General features: G+C 47.4%; 1 protein-coding gene across 6 annotated transcripts in view; it reads left to right on the top strand.

Annotated features, from left to right (window-relative positions):
* Window positions 1–22,013, top strand: part of TTC21A (tetratricopeptide repeat domain 21A) — a 31,585-nt gene that overhangs the window by 5,387 nt on the left and 4,185 nt on the right. For all 6 annotated transcript variants that reach the window (XM_073023346.1, XM_007971723.3, XM_073023350.1 and 3 more), the window contains 16 exons: window positions 1,689–1,846; window positions 5,471–5,555; window positions 7,326–7,424; window positions 8,418–8,610; window positions 12,504–12,601; window positions 12,771–12,971; window positions 13,666–13,795; window positions 15,642–15,799; window positions 16,028–16,243; window positions 16,383–16,621; window positions 17,403–17,475; window positions 17,571–17,681; window positions 18,026–18,164; window positions 18,317–18,420; window positions 20,385–20,573; window positions 21,539–21,649. In XM_073023346.1, coding sequence (XP_072879447.1) covers window positions 1,689–1,846; window positions 5,471–5,555; window positions 7,326–7,424; window positions 8,418–8,610; window positions 12,504–12,601; window positions 12,771–12,971; window positions 13,666–13,795; window positions 15,642–15,799; window positions 16,028–16,243; window positions 16,383–16,621; window positions 17,403–17,475; window positions 17,571–17,681; window positions 18,026–18,164; window positions 18,317–18,420; window positions 20,385–20,573; window positions 21,539–21,649 — 2,304 coding nt within the window. The remainder of the gene's footprint in view (window positions 1–1,688; window positions 1,847–5,470; window positions 5,556–7,325; window positions 7,425–8,417; window positions 8,611–12,503; window positions 12,602–12,770; window positions 12,972–13,665; window positions 13,796–15,641; window positions 15,800–16,027; window positions 16,244–16,382; window positions 16,622–17,402; window positions 17,476–17,570; window positions 17,682–18,025; window positions 18,165–18,316; window positions 18,421–20,384; window positions 20,574–21,538; window positions 21,650–22,013) is intronic.

Here is a 22,013-nt window from a genome sequence, read left to right as displayed (position 1 = left end):
GACCCTCTCAGGCTTTCTGTCTGCCTCTGTGTTTGTTTCACTCAGTGCCTTTCTCCCTTCTTCTATTTTGACCTTCCCATTTCACCTCTTTCTACCTGTTAAATTCATTTAGTGTGCCGTAAGAAAAGGGAGGTATATATTTTATATGTTCTGTATTTTCTGATCTTAAGTTTCTTTTTTCTCTTGTGAGCCTCATGGAATTAATCTTTGAGAGAAAAAATGTCCTCATATTTTCTTCTGTTTGTATATTTTTTATTATGAAAGAGTATGTACTTATTTAAGAAAACAGAAGCCTAAAAAAAGTCAACAGATGAATTAAAATGGCAGGCTTAGTCTTACTGCTCCAAGACAAGTGTTAGTATTTTAGGGCAATGTCTTCTAGTCTTCTTTCTATACTTGGGTCCAGGGTGTGTGTTAGGTTGGCTTTCTGGGTGGCAGAAAGCAATGGAGATTATTGTGAGCCAGCTTATCACAGAGCACCCTTGGGGCCAGCATCTGTGGAAAGAGAAGGCTGGCTGTGAACAGTCACAGCAAAGGCCACAGCCAACTCTGTGAGGAACTCTGGAGCTGGGAAGCCCCTTCAGTGAGCTCCCTATCAGTGCCTTGACACTGGAGGTGGGCTGCCCCAGGGACAGGTGTGACCTGGGACAAAGCAGCTCCCTTCAACCATGGGTGATCCCTGGAGGGAGGCTCCATTGAGAGCCATCAGTCACCAACTCTCCTGCTCCTATGGTAGGGGGGTGGGTCACAGTGTTGGTATATAATGTAGTTTTCACCCTAGGGTATATTGTCATTTACTTTGTTTTTCTTCATGTAATATTGTCTTTGTGTAATATTCAAAATGTCAGTTTGAACATGGATGTAAAGCCAGTCTTCTATTGTATGGGCATAATGTAAGTTACCAACCCGGTCCCCTATTGTTTGGATATTGGGATTGTTTCTGGTTATGCACTTAGTTTTTCAGTGAACACATTTATACAAAAGTCTCCATTATACAGAATAATCCTCTTGTTTTTAATGACAAGTCTCTTAATGGGGGTTACTGTAGGTCTGAGGGAAGCCCTCCTTTCAGAGTCCAATTTCAAGTCTTTTAGAACCATTGCCCCCTGGCCCTTAGGGCACCTGTGTCATGACTGTTTGAGGAGAACCTGGTGGCTGGTGTTTGCCTGCAGAGGCCATGACCGCAGCCCAATAGACCTTGACAGAACAACAACAAAACTCCACAACCTTGCGATAGAAGTAGTTGCCAGAAAACCCTAACTGACTCAGAATTGCTAAACTGGGCCTTGGCAAGCAATTTCAGGGATGAAATACAGAAAAGTGAATGGGAAATGAATGGAAAATTTATGGAACTGGAAAGTGCCCAGTGACCTCACCTCTCGCCTTCAGGGTAACCTCACATGGGCTTGCCCTATCCCAGGCCTGCTAAGTTTCCCAAGCTTGGGGCTTAGCTATGTCCCCAAAGCCCCTGTTCATCCTGTCCGAGAACCCAAGACTGTTGTAAACCTTGATACGTCACTCTTTCTCCCGGGGCCTTTGAGGGGCTACTGGCCCAGCTGAGAGGACCCACAGTGCCTATGTGTCAGGCTCTGTTCCTGTTTTCATGGAGACACTGAGACAACCCCCTCCAACAAACTCCCTTCATGGGCACTCCCTTCACGGAGGCTCTTCTGTCTGGCTCCCAACAGGCAATATACTTCATGATGCAGCAGAACTACTCAGAGGCCCTGGAGGTGGTGAACCAGATCACTGTGACTTCAGGGAGCTTCCTGCCAGCCCTCGTCCTGAAGATGCAGCTGTTCTTAGCTCGGCAGGACTGGGAGCAGACAGTAGAAATGGGACATAGGTGAGTTACTGCCCAACCGTGCAGCTTCCTTTCTTTCCAAGACAAGGGTGCTAACACGTATGTTACCATCTTATAAGATGGTGAGGCAGGAAAACAAGGCGGAAAGGTAAATATCGCCCATAGAGGAACTGGGAATTGTGCTATGGCCAAATTGGAATGAGGAGGAGACGGGGGACGGGTGTGCAAGCAAACGAAATACACATCATAACATGAGTCTAGGAGCTGTGGCCTATGATGGCTAAATCAAGAAATAGAGGGTAAAGCCTTGTTGTTTAGAAGAGACAGGGAAGGACCCATCAAAAGAACTAAAGCAAGAGTTCCAGGGTAGAAAGCAGTGGCTGTGAAGACTGCAGGAGAATAAGACTAGAATATATTTCATTATTAAGTTTTTTTATAAACTATGAGTATGGTATACCTTAATAAAAACTTCAGGGGAAAAAAGTCACTGGTGACTTTGAGAGAAGTGTTTTAGCAGCAGGCTGGGTACATAAACCAGAGAGCAGATTTCAGGAGTTATTGGGCGTGTAGAAACCAGACACTAAGTGTAGAGTGATCTGGAAGCATTGTGAAGAAAAATGAAAATGGCTTTTGGGAGGATATTTGATGCAAGGCTTTTGGCGAAAAAAATTGTCTCTTTAAACTCTAATGGGCACAGTGGCTCAGGCCTGTAATCCCAGCACTTTGGGAGGCCAAGGCAGAAGGATTGCTTGAGCCCAGAAGTTCAAGACCAGCCTGGGCAACATAGTGAGACCTTGTCTCTACAGAAAATAAAAAAATAAAATCAGCTGGGCATTGTGGTGTGCACCTGAAGTCCCAGCTACTAGGGAAGCTGAGGTGGGAGAATCACTTGAGCCCAGGAAGGTTGAAGCTGCAGTGAGCTGTGATTGTGTCACTGCACTCCAGCCTGGGTGACAGAATAAGACCCTGTCTCAAAAAATAATAAATAAAATAAAAATAAACTCTAATACTTTATTTTTATCACAATCATTCTAAAATGTATCATCTTCATTTTTTTCCCAGTAGGAGATGAGTTATCACTATGACTTGTAACTGAATTATAGGGTATATATAGCACAGGTCTAAAAAAAAAAAAGCATATAATCAAACTTCTTCCTTCCCTTGGGAAGAATCCTAATTCCTCTGCTGATGGCTGGAACTTGAATCTTACAGAGAGGTGCTGGTGGCAAATCAAACATGTCCCTGCCCAGCCCACAGGCGCCACACACAAGCTGGTAATGCCTGTGTGGACCTCAGCTTCCCTTTCTCACAGTGTAGACCTGGCCTTGGTAGGAGCTTGCTTTGGAGGCTAGGCCTCAGGCCTGCAGCTCACCTGGAAGCACCTGGCTGAAGCCATATGTGGGTGTTTGTGGCCTCCCCGGCCCTGGCCCTGCTGTGCCCATGTGAAGGGAGACAGCGTTTGGGGCCAACAGATTGAATCCAGTGCCCCAGCGTGTTCCCTCATGGAAGCTTTCCCAGTTAGTGGGATTCATAGAATTCCCTCAGATTTTTTTTTTTTTTTTTTTTTTTTTTTGAGACAGAGTCTCGCTCTGTCGCCCAGGCTGGAGTGCAGTGGTGTGATCTCAGCTCACTGCAAGCTCTGCCTCCGGGTTCACACCATTCTCTTGCCTCAGCCTCCCGAGTAGCTGGGACTACAGGCGCCCGCCACCTTGCCTGGCTAATTTTTTTGTATTTTTTAGTATAGACGGGGTTTCACCATGTTAGCCAGGATGGTCTCAATCTCCTGACCTCGTGATCCGCCCGCCTTGGCCTCCCAAAGTGTTGGGATTACAGGCGTGAGCCACTGCGCCCAGCCCCTCAGATTTTTAAAACTCTGCTCTATAAAGGTGTGTTTCTGTTTTCATCCCTAATATATTTTTTCTTTCTTTTCTTCATTAATATTGAAAGTCTGCCTCTCTTATTAGCCTTTTTAAAGAACCAGCTTTGAGTTTTGTAGCTCCTTTCTATTATATTCTAATAAAATAGAAATTTTGTATTATAAGTTCTATATTATATTCTTTGTATATTCTAATTTATTAATTTCTGCCCCCACCCTTTTTTTACGGGGGGGAATGTCTTGTTCTGTTGGCTAGGCTGGAGTGCCGTGGCATAATCATAGTTCACTTCTGCCTTGAACCTCTGGGCTCAAGTGATCCTCCCATCTCAGCCTCTCAAGAAGCTAGGACTACAGGCAAGCACCACCATACCCAGCTATTTTTTTTGTTTTGTTTTTTGTTTTGTTTTTTATGTTGCCCAAGCAGCTGTCAAACTCCTGGGCTCAAACGATCTTCTTGCCTCTGCTTCCAAAAATCCTGGGGTTATGGGTGTGAGTAACCACACCCAGCCTAATTTCTGTTCTTAACTTTATTATTTCCTACCAACTACTTTCTTCCGAGGTATTCTGCTATTGTATTCTCTTTTTTTTTTTTAATTTTAATTTTCGGTTTTATTTTTTAATTTGTAGAGATGGGATCTCACTGTGTTGCCAGGCTGGTCTTGAACACCTGGCCTTAAGCAATCCTCCCACCCCAGAATCCCAAAATGCTAGGATTACAGGTATAAGCTACCGTGCCTGGCCTGTTTTCTGACTCTTAAGTTGGATGCCTGTCTCAACCATTCTCAATTTTACTTTAGAATATAAGCATTGAAGTCTGTGGGTGTCCCTCAAGGTGCCATTTTTGCAGAGTCTACCCATTTGGATATGTAATATTTTTCTATGTCATTTGGCTCCAAGAATTTTCTAATATCTATTCAGATTCTTCTTTGGTCTATAAGTTTTTCAAAGTATATTGCAGTTTTTGTTAATTCTCAAATGTATAAGGTTTACAGTGCTCTCAGAAACATCAGAAATGGTTAGAACTTTTTCAGTGCTGATTGTGCCTAATCATGTTGGAATTTAGTGTGTGAATTAGACGAACCTGTTATTAAGCAGAAAGTCATTCCCTGACAGGCTGAAAAATGGGAAAGAATCTTTCTATAAAGAAATAGAATATCGAAAACCTCATAGTATGGTCAGAAGCTATAGCTTCACAATGGGACAAAATTGAAACCCAGGTTCCTTTTCCATCTTAAAGTGACTGCCCCCCAAGTACCTTTCTGACCACCTCCGGACTCTGGCACCGTGGTCATGTCTGGTTAGCTGGGTTATGAATACGTTTCTATGGCAAAGACCCTCAGATACACAACTTAAATAACATCAAAGGTTATTCTTCCTCCAGGTAAAGTTGTTGGTGGCTCAGGGCTGGGATGACAGCTTAACTCTGGGGAGTCCCAAGCCCCTCTGTCTTGTTGCTCTGCTATTCCTAGGATAATGCTCACATGGTCCACATTCCAGACAGTAGGCAGGAGGGAAGGCATGCTGGTGGGGCACAACTGGACAGCACACCCCTCACTTGCACGTCTATCCTGTAGGTCGGACCGTTGTCACATGGCCAAATGTAAGCTGCAAAGAGAGGCTGGGAAATGTCATCTTTATTCTGAGCAGCTTATGTCTGGCTAATTTGGGAGTTCTATTATTAAAAGAAGAGGGGAGAATGGATATTCAAAGACAATCAGAAGTTGCCAACTCACCATCCCAGCCTTGCCTATCAATACTCTCAATTCATCTGCCTCCTCTTCTTCCTTCAGAATCCTAGAAAAAGATGAAAGCAATATTGATGCCTGCCAAATTCTAGCTGTGCATGAGCTTGCAAGAGAAGGAAACATGATCACAGTAAGTTCTTTGAAGACTCAGAAGGTGAGCCTTGAAACAGAGTCAGGGAGGAACCCTTCATAACCTGTGCACCTGACCCAAAGCCTTTGTACAGAGCCCCTGGATCTCAGCTTCCTCTTTCCTACCCACCCCTATACTTGCTGCCAAGGAGGCCTGCCCTGGTTTGACTCTTTGGGTTGTGTAGCTTGGGAGTCAGGCAGCATCAGACAGTGAGGTTGATGCTAGGCTCTGCCCTGTGCTATCTGTGGAAGCCTTGGCAGGTGTCCCCACCTGGATAAGCCTCAGGCTTCCTGTTTGTAAAATAGACAGAATTCCACACAGGACTAAATGTGATAAGAAGTGGGAGAGTTTGGAACAGTCCCTTTCACACTGCAGTAATTTCATCAATGTTAACTGATAGTAGAAGTCGTGGTAGTATTTCTGAATTCAGGAAATGCCATTTTTTTAGGGGATAGTTGGAACTGCTCAGGCATTGGCCAGGTAATTTTGGGCCCCAAACATGTTCGTAAGTCTTGTAGTTTTCCAGAGAAACCAAAAATAGCCCTCAAATGCAGTCAGAAACACCTAGAATTCTTAGTGAAACTCCAATACCCAGACAAGTTCTCATTTTCAAAAAGAGGTTGTGTTTTTAGCCAAAGCATTGCCTTTTAGATCAGTGAAATATCTTGCCTCTGTGGAGAGCATGGCAAACCAAGAGTCTCTAAGGGGTCATGGTGGGAAGGGGAAGCTTCTGGTTCCTTCTGCACAGCTCTGAGATTGTGGGTTTTGTGGGATGGGGTGAGGTAGAGGGGAAAGTCCGTATTTGGGAGGAACCCACAAAAAGGGCCCCAGCCCTTTTCGTCTCTGGGTAGGAATAAGAGAATAGGACTAACCTCAGCTCCCTGTGACCCAAGATCCCTAAGCATACCTTCCTGGGGCCTGGTCTGAACGTTAATCCCAAGGGCAGACTCAGCATTTAGCTAACTGGGATTTAGCATTAGCCCCTCTTTTACTCCTACTTCAAACCTCGGGGCCTACCTCCGACCCCGAGCTGGCTACCCAGTTCTAATTTTGTTCATGCTTACTGAACAGAGTGGACCCATACCATCCTGGGTTTCGCTTTTGGCACTTCTCTGCAGCTGGGAACTAAGAATTCCTTACTCCTGGGTGAGGAGTGGGAAAGAACCTAAGCTTTGGAATCTGTCAGTGACCTAGGTGACTGGGTGACCTCAGACCAATTGCCTAACCTTTCTGACCTTTCATGTGTTGGACAGGAAAGTTTGGAAAGTTCGGATCGTTATACTGACTTACATTTGACTCATGTCAAAATGGAGCAGAGGCTTCTGGGCCAGCACAGTTAGTTTGCTGCTGGCCTGGCAGGCTGCACTCTGGACACAGTGAGGGCTAGCTACTGGCTCTGCCTGGGTGGGTCTGAAAAGGCAGCTTCTCTTCACAAACTCGGGAACAGGGCTACTCTATGGGTTAGCCCTGCTCCATAAGGAGCAGTCAAAAAAGAAAAAAAGAAAAAAAAAAAAAACAAATTCAGGAACAGAGGGGCAGTGCCAGCTCTGGGTGAATAATGTCCCCAGGAGCTCCACCTATGGGCCTTTGAAGTAATGCTAATGCCTAGGCCACTCCAATTCACTTAAATCTGAATTTCTGGGGGGTTGTGCCTGGGCATGGGCATTTTTTAAATCTCCCAGCTGATGCTACTATGCAGCCAGGGTTGAGAACCACGGCCCAACTCTGACCTTGCACCTTGCATGTTGACATTCTGTTTTGTCCCTGCAGGCTACCAATCATGTTAGAAATCTGATTAAGGCACTAGAGACAAGGGAGCCCGAAAATCCAAGCCTCCATCTTAAAAAAATTCTTGTGGTTAGCCGACTGGTAAGAAGGTTCTTTCCTGGTTCTGAAATGGTGCTTCTCCCTGCTTTCCTTAGAGGAGACCTGTGCTCCCCCAGGAAACTCCTTGAGTGCCTTGCCCCTCCCTTCTGACTCAAACTTGTCCTTTTGGGGTAGTGGCTCATAGCCTCTTGCACCTACTTGCCTCTGGCTGATAACTGTGACATGTGGGTTCTATGTCCTTAGCCTAGGTGCCCCCTCAGAGATGCCATGAAGATCAGGGAGACAGGGTCTGAAAGTACTTTTGGAGTAGGCTGTGCCTTATTTGGGGAAAGTGGGTGGTATCGCCGCTGTTATGCAGCAGAGCCACACCCAGCTCTGGCCTCCAGTGCCTGGGTGCCTGGCTCCCATATTCTTTTGTGTGGAAGTGGCCTGAGAAGGCTGGCCTGCCTAGGCCTCTCAAGCATCAGGGAAGGTCCAACTAGACCAGGTTGCCAACAAATCTGTGTCTCTTTTAGACTCTTCAGCCCCAAAGCAAGATTTACTAGAAGTAGTTGCTATAAGAATGAAGGCAACTCTGGGACCTCAGGAACCAGAACTGTGGAGTTGCATAGACACCGTCTCTCCCTCTGTGTGTCTGATTCTCTCTGCCTTGTTCTCCACATATGGCAGGGAACATGGCTGATGGCAGCCTTTGGGGCCCCTTCTTATTACTGGACACAAAGAAGTTCTTTCATTCAGCTTCAATTTTTGAAAAACTTCTTGGTGACTCCTTAGACCAATTACTGTGGTCAGACAGGGGATAGGTCCCTCAGAGGACCCTGTGGCTAGAGGCAGGTTCCACAGATGTGGCCAGTGAGAGGTTCCTTGGAAGCCAGACAGCAACACAGACCCAGCTGCCTAGACACAGGGTACCTCTTGGGCTCTCCTGGGCCTACCCAGCCCTGCCTACCAAAGCGTCCCCCATTTCTGACATGACCTTGCTGATACAGGCTGGACTGACTGGTCTCCCAATTCCCACCTTCCTGTTTCTTGCAGTGTGGGAGTCACCAGGTGATTCTAGGACTAGTGTGTAGTTTCATCGAGCGCACCTTCATGGCCACCCCCTCCTACATCCATGTGGCCACAGAACTGGGCTATTTCTTCATCCTGAAGAACCAAGTGAAAGAGGCCTTGCTGTGGTACACAGAAGCCATGAAACTGGACAAGGACGGCATGGCTGGTTTGACAGGTATATGCAGGCAGGGCAGGGTTCGGGGCTGGGTGTCGGGAGCCAAACCGGGCAGCTTCCATGGGTCCAGAAGAGAGGTGCTGGAAAGCATTCTTCTTGGGGGGTATGTGAATTTTGGGGTACGATGTATGATGGGGTATCTTTCTGGGAATCCACAAGTATGGATGTAGGAGGCACAGGAATGCTCGGAGGTATGATCAGAGTCACTGTGATCTCCACCAGACCTCCACCGTCTGTCTACACTGATTGCCCCAGAAGACTGACAGGCTGAACCTTATACTCAGTGGGCCCTGCCTCTTCTCAGGCTGCCCAGGCCGGGGTTGGAGGCAGTTCTACTCGCCACCAATCCGCACATGCAGAGCCTCTAGATTCACCTCTGCAGACCCTCCTCCAGGGCTGTGAGCTGAAAAACCACCAAAAAGAGTAGCTCTGAGAATTATATGTTTCCCTGTCTGTCCAGGTGATTTTAAAAATCCTTTCTGTAAATGTCAAATGAACTTTCTACAACGCCATTTCCATTTTACACATTTTTTAAAGCCCCCTACTCTATGGTCTGTGGTGAATTCTGAAACGGCAGTGTTTGGTTTGGGTTGAGGAAGTTGTGTGATCCAGTGCTCAAGGCAGGCTGGCTCTTGCCCTGGCCCTGAGGGGCTGTGTGTTTGGGGCCAAGTCACTTCTCCTTTCTAAACTCTAGGGCTCCTCATCTGCATAGCACAGTTATCAGAGTAGTTTATCTTGACTTCTGGTTCAACATGTCAGGCTGACCCCCCTCAAATCCATGCTTGCCCTCTGTCCCCAAATCCCATGAAAATAATGAAAGATATCTTTAAAAGGTAATTAGCCGGGCGTGGTGACTCATGCCTGTAATCCCAACGCTTTGGGAGGCTGAGGTGGGCAGATCATTTGAGGTCAGGAATTCGAGACCAGCTCGGCCAACATGGTGAAACCCCATCTCTACTAAAAACACAAAAGTAGCCAGGCGTGGTGGAGGACACCTGTAATCCCAGCTATTCGGGATGCTGAGGCCAGAGAATCACTTGAACCCGGGAGGCAGAGGTTGATATGAGCCGAGATGGTGCCACTGCACTTCAGCCTGGGCCACAGAGTGAGACTCCACCTCAAAAAAAAAAAAAAAAAATACATTGCAGCCTTAGAAACAGAAAAATACCTTCCATGGACCAGAAACTTTGAAGAATTTCACATTTCTAGAAGATGGAAGGTAAATGGTATCAAATACATGGAATTCCAAGCAGATCTAGAAACCCATAAACCAACATAGGCAGAGATGGGTTAGCTAAAGAATTTAGTAGACCAGCTTTCCCCAAAGAGTTCCAGGAAAAACAAAAACTAAAAAACACGAGCTCAGGGTCACCAGAGGCTGAGTGTGAAAGCATGCCACAGGGCAGTGAGAGCGATTATAGGAGGATTATTGGAACCGTGCCCCGGCCAGAGACTAGAATCCAGGAGGTGTGTATTGGGTGTTGGGGCAGGAGGGAGAGGAGCAGTGCTCTGGATGATTTCCCACCATAACCAGGGATATGAAGGACAAAAGGACTTGGCTCCTCAGCACAAAAGCAAAATTCCCTAGAATGTTCCTCCACCAGGCTGAGTCCTTCCCTACTTCCTCCTTCAAGGGGAAGAGCCCCAGTGGTTAGCCAGAGGAAAGTCCACTGGTCAGGATGTCTGTCCTCTCTCCCAGTCCAAGCGAGCCCACTCGTATGTCCTGGAGTCACCGTATTTTCAGTCCAGTCTGGCAGAATCAGTGACGTTAACAGTGTGTGAAATGTGCCTACTTGCTGTCCTTCCTTTATAAATCTGCTAGCAGTCTGAAAGATTGGCCGAGTGGAACATATAAAGCAGTAGCGCTCTGAGGAGCAGAGTTAAGGCTAGTACAGAAAAGACTTTTCCTCCCAAAGCCTCTTCAATGTTTGGAGAGGCTATTATGGCAATAAGTAAAGAACATGCTACTATGAAAAAGGTACAGGAACAAAAAAGAGTTGCCAAAAATCAAAAATATTGTTGTAAGGTAAAAAATTGCATAGATGAGTCAAATAGTGGGATGGATATAACTGAAAACTAAGATGGTGATTAGGAAGATAGTCAAGAATAAATATGCCAAAGTAGCAAAGAAATATCTGTACAAGTAGAATAGCTTGCTTCAAACATGTGAGATTTGTCCTCCCAACATCAAAACATATCACAAAACCACAGTAATTAAGTCCCTTTGAGGCCAGCACTGAGTGGGATAAGCAAATAGATAAATGGGATGTAACAGACCTTATTTCAAGCTGATAGGTTGTTCAGTAACTCCTAGTTGGATACCCTGCTATCCATTATGAAAAAGAAATAAAGGTAAGTTCTCATCTCACACCATACTTAAATTTCAGTTGAATTAAGTATTAAACATAAAAATTAAAGGAAACATGGGTTTCCCTGAGGATTCTAAGCCTAACTCCAAACTTGGAAGCTGCAAAGTTTGGCTTTGTGGCTCTACATGAAAAAAAAAAAAAAAAAAGAAGCCGCAAAGGAAAACATTTTACCTATTTGACTACAGAAAAGCTTAAAATTACTACCTGACAAGATACTGTAAAAATAGTTAAAGGATAAATGGCAAACTAATAGAAAACACTTGCAACAAAGGTTAAGAAAACATAAAGAGGAAAAAAAAATCACCCCCTCCAAAAAAACCAGGCAGGCTGTGAACAGAAAATTCACAGTAGAAAGGAAAAGGCTATATTGGAAATATGAACAGATGTTCATTCTCCCTAATAGTTAAAAAAAGGTGGTGAATGAAAACTAGTTACTTTTCATGTTTCAGACTGGCAAAAATTACAGCATGTTTGAGATTATGAAGAAAGGATATTTTAAATTCTTGATAGTAATACAAGTTCAGGTATCTTTGAGGGCAAGTTGGCCTTATCTGTCAGCATTTTAAATATATGTGCTCTGTGACTCATCAGCTGTCCCTCAGGAATTTGAACATATGTAAATGTTCATCATAGCATTGTAGTATTTAAATACTGAAAACAAAGTAAATGTGAAATTAGATGTCCTTCAGTAGGGCAATAGTTAAATAAATTGTTACATCCACAGTAAAATATTATGTTGTCATCAAAGAGAATGGGGTAGATTTGTATGAAGAGATGGAAAAATATGACTATCATATACAAAGTTAAAAAAACAGATTGTGGCCGGGCGTGGTGGCTCATGCCTGTAATCCCAGCACTTTGGGAGGCTGAGGCAATTGGATCACCTGAGGTCAGGAGTTCGAGAACAGCCTGGCCAACATGGTGAAACCCCGTTTCTACTAAAAATACAAAAATTAGGCAGGCATGGTGGCCATGCCTGTAATCCCAGCTACTCAGGAGGCTGAAGCAGGAGAATTGCTTGAACCTGAGGGGCGGAGGTTGCAGTGAGCCAAGATCGTGCCACTTCACTCCAGCCTGGGAAAAAGAGCGAAACTCCGTCTCAAAAAAAAAAAAAAAAAAAAAAAAAAAAGCAGATTGTAGAATGGTGTATGTGAAATTTGATTCCCTTTGTGAATGTGTGTGTTTTTAAACCCATTGGTATGCTTGTGTGTACATATAAATATATATGTCTGAGGTGTCTATATAGTAGTGACATATTATACCTCAAATGTTTCCTGGTGGTTATTTCTAGAGAGAGACATTGTTAAAGCCAGAACATGAGCTAGGGATGTTTTTCTGTATTGCCTTAGGGTTTGAATTCTTGAGCATGAGCATGTATTTCTCTTTAAGTCTGTAGAAATGTTGGAAAAGATTCCCTATGCTGAGACACCTTCCTTCCACTGTCTTACTCATGCTCCTTGACCTGATGGGCTGCTGGCTGTGCTTCAGGGCTAGCTACTCATCATTGTTTTGTCCCATTTACAGGGATCATCTTGTGTCATATCTTAGAAGGCCACCTGGAGGAAGCTGAGCACCAGCTGGAATTCCTGAAGGAGGTGCAGAAGTCCCTTGGGAAGTCTGAGGTCAGAGCTCCCTGGGGCCATGGGTTGCTGCAGGACGATGTCCTTTGCTGTCCTCCCACCCCTGATTTCCAATAGAAAGCAGCCAAGGTTACCTGGACCTTCACTTTGCCCTTGCCTACCAACTGCCCAGGCTGGCATTGGCACTGAGACTCGGTCCTGTCTTCCACAGGTGCTAATTTTCCTCCAAGCCCTTCTGACATCTAAGAAGCACAAGGGGGAGCAAGAGACCACAGCACTCCTGAAGGAGGCAGTGGAGCTTCACTTCTCCAGCATGCAAGGCCTTCCTCTTGGCTCTGAGTACTTTGAAAAGCTGGACCCCTACTTCCTGGTCTGCATTGCTAAGGAGTACTTGCTCTTCTGCCCCAAACAGGTTAGGGGAAGGCCTATCTTCGTGGTGGGGGTCTGGAGTACAGGTTTGGATGGTGCCCACCTGAAGGACAGAGGCATCCTTACTTGTGACCTTACTTGGCCCAGTTGGGGAGCCCAGTGCTCTTCAAACTTGAACATACAGCACACAGGTCACCTGGGAGGTTGTTCCAGTACAGATTCTGACTCCATAGGGGGGTCTAAAATCCTGCATCTCTAACAAGTTCCCAAGTGATATGGATGCTGCTTGTCTAGGGACCACATTTGGAAGAACAGGGCACCAGCCCATGGCCCTGCTTTTATCTGAGACAAGAGCTTGGCTTCCTTTTCCGCAGAAGCCCCCTAAGAAGTATGTTAGTCTTTACTTGTTTGTCCTGCTCTTCCAGCCAGTCAGGATTCTTTGTGACCAAGGATCATATTTTTATATACCTTAATATCCTCCCAGTGCCTTGTAATGAGTCATTCAGCAAATATTTATTGAGTGCCAAATACCATTCTCTGTACTGGGGACACCACAGTGAAAAAAACCAAGTTCCATAGTCTGGAGCTCATGCTCTAAGCACTAGATGATACAGAGGATAATAAATAAGTGTGGAATGAAGCAAAATTCCTTCACTGAGAGCATTTTCTGAGAGCTCCAGGAGTCTGTCTTAGAATAGGGCAAACCTACTCCCACCTCCACCACCGTGTTCCCACAGCCCAGGTTACCAGGCCAGATCGTGTCTCCACTTCTTAAACAAGTCGCCGTGATCTTGAATCCTGTAGTCAAAGCAGCACCAGCTCTGATCGACCCCCTGTATTTGATGGCTCAGGTCAGGTATTACTCAGGTGAGCGGGGGTGGGGTCCTGACAGCCAGGTGGGGCTTTGCAAACACCTGATGGAGCTTTGTGTCCACAGGCTCCTTGCCTGGTATACTGCAAACACACACACATACACACACACACTCCTTGCTTGGGGTACTACACACACACACACACACACATGCACACACGTACATTTGTGCACACACAGGCACATGCCCCTACAGGCCTGCCCACTCCCAGCCTCTATCCCCTAGTAACCCTAGTAAGCTCCCTGACCTCTCACCGGCAGGGGTCTCTCCCACCTAGGCCTTTGTGGATTTACTCACTCGATCTGTGCTGGTAATAGTCATTGAACTTCTTCTGAGATACAGTAGTACCAAAAATAGGCAAAAATTCCCTCATGGAGTTTGCATCTAGTCAGGGGAAATTGACAACTCAATGCAAGCTCCACGAGGGAGCACATCGTATTTTTTTGTTGGAACATGGTAATGCTATAGAAGAAGCCGAAGCAGGGAAGTGGTGCAGGGGTGGCAGGTTTGCAGTTTTGAAAAGCTCTCCAAAAAAGCCTCATGGAGAAGTGAGAACCCTGTACCACGAGGTCTTCAGAGCCTCCAGGAGCCCTTTCACCTTCTCCCTTCTCAGGCCCAGACCCTGGAGAGAAAGGGAAGGAGAGGGAAAACCTTCCATAGGTGCTCTATTGTCCTCTGTGCTGCAGAGCCCTCCCCTGAAGTACTGTCTCCCTGTGGCCTCTTACCCCATCCTGCCTGCCTGGAAACCAGGCTTATCTCTGGTGGTCTGGGGGTGTCCAAAGGGATCAGAATACTGTGGCCATTTGTCTGTCTTCTGGCATTGCATCGTGTGGGTTGCACTCCTGCTGAGAGCTTTCCTGTCTTCATCCTTGGTCCTCCCTATGTTCATTTGAATGCCAGGTTTCCCCACAGCTTCAAAGTATCCTGGATACAAGGCCAGGGTGAGAGAACTTACCCTGGGTGCTGGCATCTGCCGGCAGATTTGGGCCCAAAGCAAGGTCTCCAGCTGCACAGGTTGCCATGGTGACCTCTTCACATTTCCACAGCACGTAAGAAGGAGCAGGGAGCCTGGGACCCAGAAGCAGGGGCTCCCTACCCACCAGGTTATGGATCCCAAATAGGAGTTGTTGAGAGACCTGACTGCAAGGGAAGAGAGTGCCCCTACCAACTCACTACACCCAACCCCTAGGCTACTGCTACCACCCTGTAAGTGCCAGCCTGTCTGCAGGGGGGCCCCTCAGTCCTCAAGTGCCAGGGGGTTCAGAGCTGAAGCTCAGGAACCCGATAGGTCTGGACATAAATGCCAACTTTGCCCCTTCCAAGTTGAGTGGCTTACATCACTGGAGCCCCAGGTTCCACATCTGAAAAAACAAGAACAATAGCACCAACCTTGCAGGGCTGGGCAAGTAATAAATCAGACTTTCTAAAGTGCTTTGCAAGTGTTGAAACAGAGCAGGAGCTTCATAAATTGTAACTATTACAGTTGCTGTTACTACTAGGTTTTGTTTGCTCTTAGGTGTGGGAATTGAGACTTAATATGTTCCCCTGAGCTTCTGGATGGAGCAGTGAAGTAACTTAGCTATCTCCCTGAGGGTTACAAAGACAAGAAGGGTGTTACACTGAGGTTTGAGTTTCCTGGCTTTTGTCTGAGTCAGGGAAACAACTGTGTAGTCTTAATTTTAGAAATGGGCCCCTGAGTGAAGCAGAACCAAACTGGCTAAAATACTCAACTTTGTATATTTCTGGAGAACAGGACATGTAAAATTCATTCTGCCCTTGCATATCAGGTCTTAGGAGCCCCTTGGGAACCCTGCATGTAGAGGTTTGTGTATTATTTCTAGGAGAGCTAGAGAACGCCCAGAGCATCTTGCAGCGTTGCCTGGAGCTGGACCCCGCCTCTGTGGACGCCCATCTCCTCATGTGTCAGATCTACTTGGCTCAGGGCAACTTTGGCATGTGCTTCCACTGCTTAGAGCTGGGTGTCAGCCACAACTTCCAGGTGGGTGCCCTGTCATCCTCTCAGCATCCCAACACCCAGCTAGCTGCAGCCCCTGTTTGCCTTCTGAGAGTAGCCCCAGGGGCTAGCTGTGTCCCACAGATCTTTCTGCTGGTCCAAAGGCAGGGGTAGGCTCAGTGGGCTCCTGAGGCCTTCTCTGACATGGCTGCTGTGAGCAGCAGCAGTAGCAGCAGTGAACTGGAGCCCCACACTCTGCTGTGCTCCTCCTAGGTCCGAGATCACCCCCTCTACCACCTCATCAAGGCCAGGGCTCTCAACAAGGCTGGAGACTATCCAGAAGCCATAAAGACACTGAAAATGGTCATCAAATTGCCAGCTCTGAAGAAGGAAGAAGGCAGGAAGTTCCTCGGGCCCTCTCTGCAGACCAGCCAGCGGGCATCCATCTTATTGGAACTGGTGGAGGCCCTCCGGCTGAATGGGGAGCTAGTAAGAAATGCCATGCTCTCCTCCCTGGGGACTGGGGCACACTGCAGGCTCAGGGTAGGCCCAGGAACCAGGTTCTTTGGTTCCACCCACTGTTTCCTTGTGCACCAAGTGGAGGGTCTGTTTGATTCCCATGTTTTAGCATGAGGCCACCAAGGTCATGCAGGACACCATCAATGAGTTTGGCGGCACACCAGAAGAGAACCGCATCACCATTGCCAACGTGGACTTGGTCCTGAGCAAGGGTAATGTGGACGTGGCACTGAACATGCTAAGGAACATCTCGCCCAAGCAGTCCTGCTACATGGAAGCCAGAGAGAAGATGGCCAGCGTCTACCTGCAGACCCTCAGAGACAGGCGCCTCTACATCAGATGTTACCGGTAAGCCCCACAGGTAGCACAATGACAGCTTCTTCCCTGATGGTGTCTTAGAGAATGTTTCCTTCAGATGTTATTTCTTCAACCTGGGTCTCCGGAGTGTGTCCTTGGAGTGTAGTTGATGAATGTATGGAATTGTCCATGGGTTACAGTTTGAGCATGAAAGGTCAGTAAGCCCTGTTCATGGATGAGTTCTGAGGATACAGAGTTGAATTGGCCCTGAGCCCTGCTTGCACCCCCCCTCCGCTTACCTGCTTGCACATACTGGTAGGAGACTGTAGGCCTGGTTCTCAGAGCAGACACACTGAAGCTCCAAGCTGCTGTCTCTGTATGATTTGGCATTGGGACCTCCAAGGCGCCTTCCTCATCCCTTTCTTCTAGCAGAGCTTCATCTAAGCAATTTAAAGTGGGAGGTGCGGTTGCTGAGGGAGTAGGGAAGGCTATCCAGCAGTGGGAAACCAGTGAACAGTATGGAGGCATGGCCAGATTGGAGTTTTAGAAAGAGTGACGTGGCTGCCTCATGGAGAGGGATCTGAAGGGATAGCAGGTAGAGTGAGAGGAACAGGTAGAGGGCCTGGCCATGGCCTAACTACAGAGATGGATGTGGAGAGCCTGACTCAGGTAGCTAGCACAGTGCCTCATGCACAGTGGACTTTCTATAAGTATTGATTGCTGAATGAATGAATGTCAGCCAGAATCAGTGGGAAGGAAGTGAAGGAGATGATTTCAGGAACATGAGGTGTATGCGAGCCTGAGATAAGCTTTTGGTTACTCTTGCTTGCAGTGAGCTCTGTGAACATCTGCCTGGCCCCCACACCAGCCTGCTACTGGGCGATGCTTTAATGAGCATTCTGGAGGTAAGTGAGAGGCCTCACAGCCTTGCCAAGTGGCCCCCCAGTTTCCCTTCTCCAGTGGCAGAGAAGAGGAGACCCAAAGACACTTTCCCCACCAGCCCGAGAAGGCCCTGGAGGTCTATGATGAGGCCTATAGACAGAACCCGCACGATGCCTCCCTGGCCAGCAGAATTGGGCAAGCTTATGTGAAGGCCCACCAGTATACTGAGGTCAGGCTGGGCTGGGTGTGAAGGGGCAGGGAGGGCCAGCCTAGCAGGGAAGGTGGAGGACGGTACATGACTGGGGAGCTCTGGATGGGAGGAGAGTGGCTGAGTTTTCGCTCAGCTCCATGCTGAATGGGGTGCCAAGGGGAGAACTCAGCAACTCTCTGCCGCTGACCACACCTGCTCAAGCTGAGGCTTACACCCTGTGCCAGGTGGGAGAGGTGCTTTTTCACCTTAGGCTTCTGTGTTCTGGAGGGGCACACTGGTGTGATGGCCGCTGAGGGGAACATGGTGTCTGGCACTGAAGTGCAGAACTAGGCCAGAGGCTAATATTTATTGTTTGCACTAAGGCAATTGAGTATTATGAGGCTGCCCAGAAGATTAATGGACAGGACTTTCTGTGCTGCGATCTGGCCGAACTGCTCCTAAAGTTAAAGAAGATCAATAAAGCAGAAAAAGTTTTGAAGCAGGCACTGGAACATGACATTGGTGAGGCAGCATTCTAACCTATTTCTAACATTTGGAGCAGACATACTCCTCCCCCATTCCCCATTAGCTGAAGTCCTGAACCCAGCCCTCCCCACCAACCCAGCTTCCCAGGAACCAGCAAACTAACACTAATTTGAGTTTCCGTTTAACAGTCCAAGACATCCCATCCATGATGAATGATGTTAAGTGCTTGCTTTTGCTGGCAAAGGTTTATGAGAGCCATAAAAAAGAAGCTGTGATAGAAACTTTGAACAAGGTAATTGACAAGTGGACTCAAGCTCTTTATCTGCCATCTGCTGGTGGGGGCTGAAGAAGGAGAAAGGAAAGAGCTCCAGGTCTGTAAAGCCCCAGACCTCTTCCTCCAAAAAGGACCTAGGTTACACCTCTGACATCCACCTTGACTTATTTTCCCATTCTGGTTCATTCAGTGACGGTACACTAATGTGCTCTGAGCTAGGGTGGGCTGGGGAAGGCAGGAAGTAAGAGAGTGCCTTTGTCCTCAAGGGTGATGGTAGAGATAATAATGAGACAATGATAATAGCTCCCATGCATTAAAAGCTCTGTGCTAGGTTCTGTAGGGTTTTTGCTTTCTTATTGAATGATCACAGTAGCCCTTTGTAATAAGCATTGTGACATTCCCATGTAACAGATAAGTCTCTAGGAGGTTGAGCAATGTGCCCAAAGTTGGGTTCAGTTGTGTTAGTCAGTATTCTGTTGGTATATACCAGAATACTTGAAACTGGGTAATTCATACATTTCCTACAGTTCTAGAGGCTGAGAAGTGCAAGGTGGAGGAGATCTGGTGAGATCTCATCTGGTGAGATCCTTTCTGCTCAGGAGAAGGGGAACTCTCTAAAGAGTGCAGTGCAGGGTATCACATGGGGAGCGGGGGGCACCGACTGTGTTAACATGCTTGCTCCGGTCTCTCATCCTCTTCTTGGGAAGCCACCAGTTCCACTCCCATGATAACCCATTAATCCATTCATCCACGAGTGGTTTAATCCATTTATGAGGGCAGATCCCTCATGATCCAGTCACCTCTGAAAAGCCCTAACTTTCAATACTGCCACATTGGGGATTAAGTTTCCAAGAAAGCACATGACGTTTGGGGGCACATTCAAACCACAGCAACGTCATATGCTGCTTCTCAGCAGAGATATGATTTTGTTGTGTGAATATCATAGAATATACTTCTACGACTCAGATGGTATAGCTGACTTCACACCTAGCCTATCCGGTATAGCCTATTGCTCTGAGTCTATAAACCTGCACAGCATATTACTCTACTGAATTCTCTAGGCAACTGTAGCATCATGGTAAGTATTTGTGTATTTAAACATAGCTAAACATAGAAAATGTACAGTAAAAATACAGTGTTATAATCTTCAGGGGCCAGCATCATATATGTGGTCTGTCATTGACTGAAATGTTATGCAGCACTTGACTGTACCAGCAAGTGGTGGAGCTGAGATCTGAGCCAGGTCTGGCCTGTCCCAACCTATGTTCTTTGCACACTGGGCTGCCCCTGATGTGAGAGCCCCCAGCCATTCCTGTCACATCTTCCTCACTTTTTTCCCCCAGGGGTGTGGCCTCAAACTTGTTTCTGGAGTATGCTCTGTGATTCTAGAGGGAGAGCCCACACTCTTGACTGTTTGAGATGATTTATCCCCTTGTTTACCACTGGATTCCCATTCCTCTTTTTGGCACTCGGGGAGCCAAGTGCTGATTCCTACCCATGTCCTACAGCTTAACCCTGGCATCATCATTTCCTCTTGCACTGATGTTCTCTGCTTACTCACCTGATCATTTGTGTGGTGAATATTTGTGGCTGCGTCCTCAAATTCCCAGTAGGGCGGCATACAGAACAGAATAGTCTACTGTATGCCTTGGGCACCTGCTGTGTACTAGTTCTAGCCTGTAGTGTAGCAAAGCGAATTAGACACAGAGCCTCAAGGTGTGATGGAAGCAGGTAAACAGGTAAAGTACAAAAGCATGTTTTGTTTGAGTGCCTTTGCTTCTGCTCCTGCCCCCAGCGGCAGTGCCAGCTTGCCTCGTGTACTCAGCCAGTGGCTTTGCCTATTCAGAGTGATCCAGATTTGCCCAAGGGCACTGAAGATGTCATTTTTCATACTTCTGGATCTGAATTAAGAGCTTGGTACTTTCTGTGAACTGGTATGTCAGGCTCTGAGTTTCTGATCCTGGCTTGACTGGTTTCCTAAGGCCTTGGACCTCCAGTCTCGGATACTGAAGCGAGTTCCACTGGAGCAACCAGAAATGATCCCCTCCCAGAAGCAACTGGCAGCCTCTATCTGCATCCAGTTTGCAGAGCACTACCTGGCAGAGAAAGAGTATGACAAGGCAGTACGGTCTTATAAGGATGTCTTCTCCTACTTGCCCACTGACAATAAGGTGAGTGACCCTCAAAGCAAGAGGCTGCTTTCTCCCTCAGGGCACAATGCCTTGCTGAGCTCCCTGACCAGGTGCAGGGGCCAGTTCCTTCTCCATTCTTCCCTGAGGAGTCACAGATATGATGGGCATGGGAAGCCGACTAACAGTGGCCTCTGGGGTAAGGTGCCTGCTCCTGCTGACCTGGGACCTCACCTGCTGCAGCCCTTGGAGCAAGGCTTACCTTGGATAGCCAAATGTGAAGGGTATAGTGGGAAAGACATTGCTGAAAGTCACATAAGTCTGACATTTTCAAGTCCCCCTTGGAGGTGGGGAGATGATGAGGGTTGTAGCTGCCAGGGCACTTTGGGCATGAAGTGCAGGCTCAGCTTCCAACAGGACCTAGAGTTGTGAGGGAGGTGTGGCTCCAGATAAGGGAACCGTAGTTGGAGTTCATGCTAACACAGTAGATGAAGAGCTTAGTGACAGATCCATTCATTCATTTAATAACAGATACCTAATCTAATATGTGGCAAGTACTGTGCCCGGCTCCGGAGACACAGTGGGGCACGGCTTGGTCACTGCCCACAGATTACCCTTGGGTAAGGGCATGTAGACGAGAGCACAGGCAGCACTAATGCCAGGCAATACATGCCTGCGTGGGGGTGCAGGGCACCACTTGGAGGAATGGTACCTGCCCCAGAGTCTGGGGCACAGAGGACTCTCAGAGCAGTGAGGCCAGAGTTGAAGCTGAAGGATGAGTATGTGTTAGCTTGGCCCAACTTTCAGAGGTTAGTAAGACACAGGGTATGACTGGAGAACTGAGTGGGAGAAGGGGAAGGCCAGAGATGTTCACTTGGGGAATCTGAGACATATTTTGAAAGCAGAGCTGATAGAAGTGGGGTGTGAGGAGAAGAGCTGTCAAGGATGATCCCAGGGGTTTCCCATGGTGTTTACTAGTTAGTTTATTATGTCCGGCCTTGTCCCAGGCGATGCTGGAGCTGGCGCAGCTCTACCTGCTCCAGGGGCACCTGGACCTGTGTGAGCAGCACTGTGCCATCCTCCTGCAGACTGAGCAGAACCATGAGACTGCTTCTGTGGTAGGACGCCCCCAGCACCCACTCCCTCCCTCTCTTCCTCCCTTCCTCCCTTCCCAGGGTCCCTGTGACCAGATGCAGACTACTTCCTAGCCCCATAGCCCCATAACCTCAGATGCCTCACTGACACACCTCTGAGGAGCTGTCAGGCAGAGAGGACTCAGTGCTGCACCTACTCTGCCCTTTAGCCGGAAGGGGTGGGCTGGCTGGCAGTGGGCAGCATCAACCTCCTGGGCCAGTCTAAGGTAGGGTGAGGTTGATTCACCCCAGGGGAAAGCACATGCACTGTAGGCAAAGGCAAGGGTGGGATAGGTTCCTGGGGCTTCAGGAAAAGCCCTCCCCAGTTCTGCCTCTCTCCTCCCTATCA

This window comes from Chlorocebus sabaeus, chromosome 15, assembly GCF_047675955.1.
Source record: "Chlorocebus sabaeus isolate Y175 chromosome 15, mChlSab1.0.hap1, whole genome shotgun sequence".
Lineage (NCBI taxonomy): Eukaryota > Metazoa > Chordata > Mammalia > Primates > Cercopithecidae > Chlorocebus > Chlorocebus sabaeus.
Note: the sequence above shows the minus strand (reverse complement) of the source record. Positions and strands in the feature narration are given on the sequence as shown.